The sequence below is a fragment of the Pundamilia nyererei genome, unplaced genomic scaffold (assembly GCF_000239375.1).
Source record: "Pundamilia nyererei isolate P.nyererei 1_Seehausen unplaced genomic scaffold, PunNye1.0 scaffold00006, whole genome shotgun sequence".
NCBI classification, from domain to species: domain Eukaryota; kingdom Metazoa; phylum Chordata; class Actinopteri; order Cichliformes; family Cichlidae; genus Pundamilia; species Pundamilia nyererei.
In genome coordinates this window covers 2,546,637-2,549,471 of record NW_005187407.1, presented here as the reverse complement: position 1 = coordinate 2,549,471, position 2,835 = coordinate 2,546,637, and the positions used below count along the sequence as shown (strand labels likewise).

At 41.1% G+C, this 2,835-nt stretch overlaps 1 protein-coding gene across 1 annotated transcript in view; it reads right to left on the bottom strand.

Annotated features, from left to right (window-relative positions):
• Positions 1–564: 564 nt before the first annotated feature.
• Positions 565–2,835, bottom strand: part of bmpr1ba (bone morphogenetic protein receptor, type IBa) — a 63,325-nt gene continuing 61,054 nt past the window's right edge. The window contains exons 10-13 of the mRNA XM_013914032.1: positions 2,582–2,831; positions 2,298–2,473; positions 2,076–2,206; positions 565–1,990 (exon numbers count right to left, since the gene is read on the bottom strand). Of these exons, the coding sequence (XP_013769486.1) occupies positions 1,865–1,990; positions 2,076–2,206; positions 2,298–2,473; positions 2,582–2,831 (683 nt within the window). The 3' untranslated portion in view covers positions 565–1,864. The remainder of the gene's footprint in view (positions 1,991–2,075; positions 2,207–2,297; positions 2,474–2,581; positions 2,832–2,835) is intronic.

Below are 2,835 nucleotides of genomic sequence, written 5' to 3'. Positions count from 1 at the left end.
ACCAAAACCTCCATCCACAAGAAAAACGCTGTCGTTTTGTTGACAAGAGCAAGATTGAAATTCAGTGACCTCTGAAGGAAATGGAAATGGAAACTGAGGAATTATGAAAGCTAAAAAATAAAATAAAATAAGCCAGTCAGAGAAGTCACTGATGTCGTGACAGCACACCACTGTGGATGATCTAACAAGGCCCCTAACTGTGATAACTTTTTACCTGGAGAAATATGACATCATGAAGTTTCCCAACAGTGGAATGTTTCTATGTGAGAGTTTGAGTTAATGGAGGAACTTGCCTAATAGAAACTGACTTGATCAGTGCCAAAGTGCCATTTGCGTTCAACAGAACTGGTTTATTATACTGAAATAGTTTAACACTAATGTACATGTATAAGGGCGGCTTGTAAGTAGGAACTAAAAATTTCATAAAGTCAACAAGTTAACTTCTTGTGGTTTAAGTGCGCCCCAGGGTGGCTGTGGCTACAATGTAGCTGCCATCACCAGTGTGTGAATGTGTGTGTGAATGGGTGGATGACTGGATATGTAAAGCGCTTTGGGGTCCTTAGGGACTAGAAAAGCGCTATATAAATACAGGCCATTTACCATTTAATATTTTGGGTGAGGCTTGGGTGCTTTCTTGAACCAGCCAACTTCTTAGTGCACTCTTTCACTATAAGGGCATACTGCTAAACCCACTGCTTTAAATACACTCCATCTTTTTGTTACGGGAGCCACAGTCATTGGGAATTAGTGAATAATAACAATGAGCCGTGACATGGCAACTTTTGGCACCCCTAAACTAACAAAAATCCACACATTTATAATGGATCACTAGATAATCAAGCAAAACTTCACCTTACAGTTTGTGTGAAGCAGTTCCAGATTGTGTGATAGGCCTTCCTTCCTGTACTTGCTCTACAGTGGCTATGGGGGGCACTGCTCTGCTTTAACCATTCCACTGGTGAAACGCCGCCTCTTCCGAGGCAGGTTTTATTTTTAATACATGTCCCAAAGAAGCCTAAAGAAACACAGAGGTCATTAGAGCCCCAATCTAGATTTATTTATACATATTAACTTATTTATTATTATTACGTTGTTTTTTTTGTTTTTACAAATTACCTTAAAGTTGTACATGGAAAACGTTTGGTATTCTCATTAGCTCACAAAACAAATTTACCTTTTCTTCAGTGTCTACAAATGGTATCACCACAATCGAAACGTGTACACCTTCAAAATATGTTTATTTCCGTCACAGTGTCACTTGTCATAACAAAGAGCAATTTAAAGCTATTTAAAAGTGACAAAAGTGTATTCAATCCAAGGAAGTGTTTAGAAAGGAGGTGTAATGCTGCAATAACAGATTGCCTTGACGCACATCCCTTCGGTTCTTTTAATCAGACCTTCATCTACGGGTAAGGTAGCTTTCACAGAAAGCAATCATATAGTCTTCCACTCTCTGGTCAGTAGCCTGTTTGTGTATCTCAGCATGTACAGTGCCAAGTCAAACTCAAGTCTCTTTCTCCAAGGCCTTTGGAGCATGTGAACAGGAACCTATATCTGGCTTTAGAGTCTTCACACTAGTCGGAAATGTAATTTGTCTCATCTTCTTTGAAGAACAGAAGAGGACCATGCACAGTTAGTTCTGATTGTTTTTGAGGGGACTTTACAGATTTCTCAGCATTTGAACTCAAAGTATGTCATCATGGGATCCCCCAAGTGATCTTCTGCTTCATGTTCCCCCTCCTTTCCCCCCCAAAAAACAAACAAACAAACAAACAAAAAACCCCCAGCTTGTACGGCCTGGAATAGAGCCAGTGTTAGTACCTGCCTTTTGTATGCGTGTAAACACACACCAGGCAGTGCTTTCTCACAGCTTGATATCCTGTGATTCTGACATTTTGGCAAGTGTCTTTTTGACCCGTAGGGCTGTGAGGCGGCAGGCTGGATTGTGGGCCCAGCATTCTGTCATCAGCTTTCCCATCTGTCTCAAACACTGAGGAAACACAAACTTATGTTACAGAGATTGCCGATTTGTTCGTTTCTGCAAGAGTAATGTCGAATATTTTTCCATGTTTTACCTCATCGCTGGTCCATCGATTAGGAAAGGATGGTCGTAGCTTCTTGATGCAGACCACCTCTCTCATGTCTTCATATGAAGGGTCTGTTGGAACCAGCTCATGGTACGGTAACTGGTACTCTTCAAGGATTCCTACAATAAACACGTTACAGAAGAGTCACATTCCTCTCTGACGCCGTTTAGCTTTTAGAAGGTGCTACAACTATTTATTCACTCCATTTACCTCCTGAGATGCAGCGACGTGCAATCTCCCAGAGAATGAGCCCAAAACTGTACATGTCAGCCATGATGTAAGACTGAAAGTGACTTCTGTTCAAAGTCTCTTCCAGAACCTCTGGAGGCATGTAGCGCTTTGTACCGACTCTTGTATTGGGGGGAATATCTACTTCATTTGTGTCACTAAAGAGTCAGAGTTCTAAGTAATAAGGACAAAAATTACTTTAAATACATGAATTCCAATATTTCTCATCATTCATCCTAAATAGAAGACATTCATGAGAAATTCACCTGATAAACTTGACAGCCAGTCCTAGGTCAGCTATACAGCAGGTCCCATTTCTTTTCACAAGTATGTTCTTACTCTTCAGATCCCTGTGAGCAATGGCAGGTTTGCCCTGGGTGCCAAAGATCTCTGTGTGGAGGTGACAGAGTCCTGACACAGAGGAGTAGGCCAGTCGCAGCATAGCTTTATTGTCTAGAGTGGTCGATTTGAGGTAGTCATACAATGATCCATTTTCATGGTAGTCAGTTATTAAGTAGAG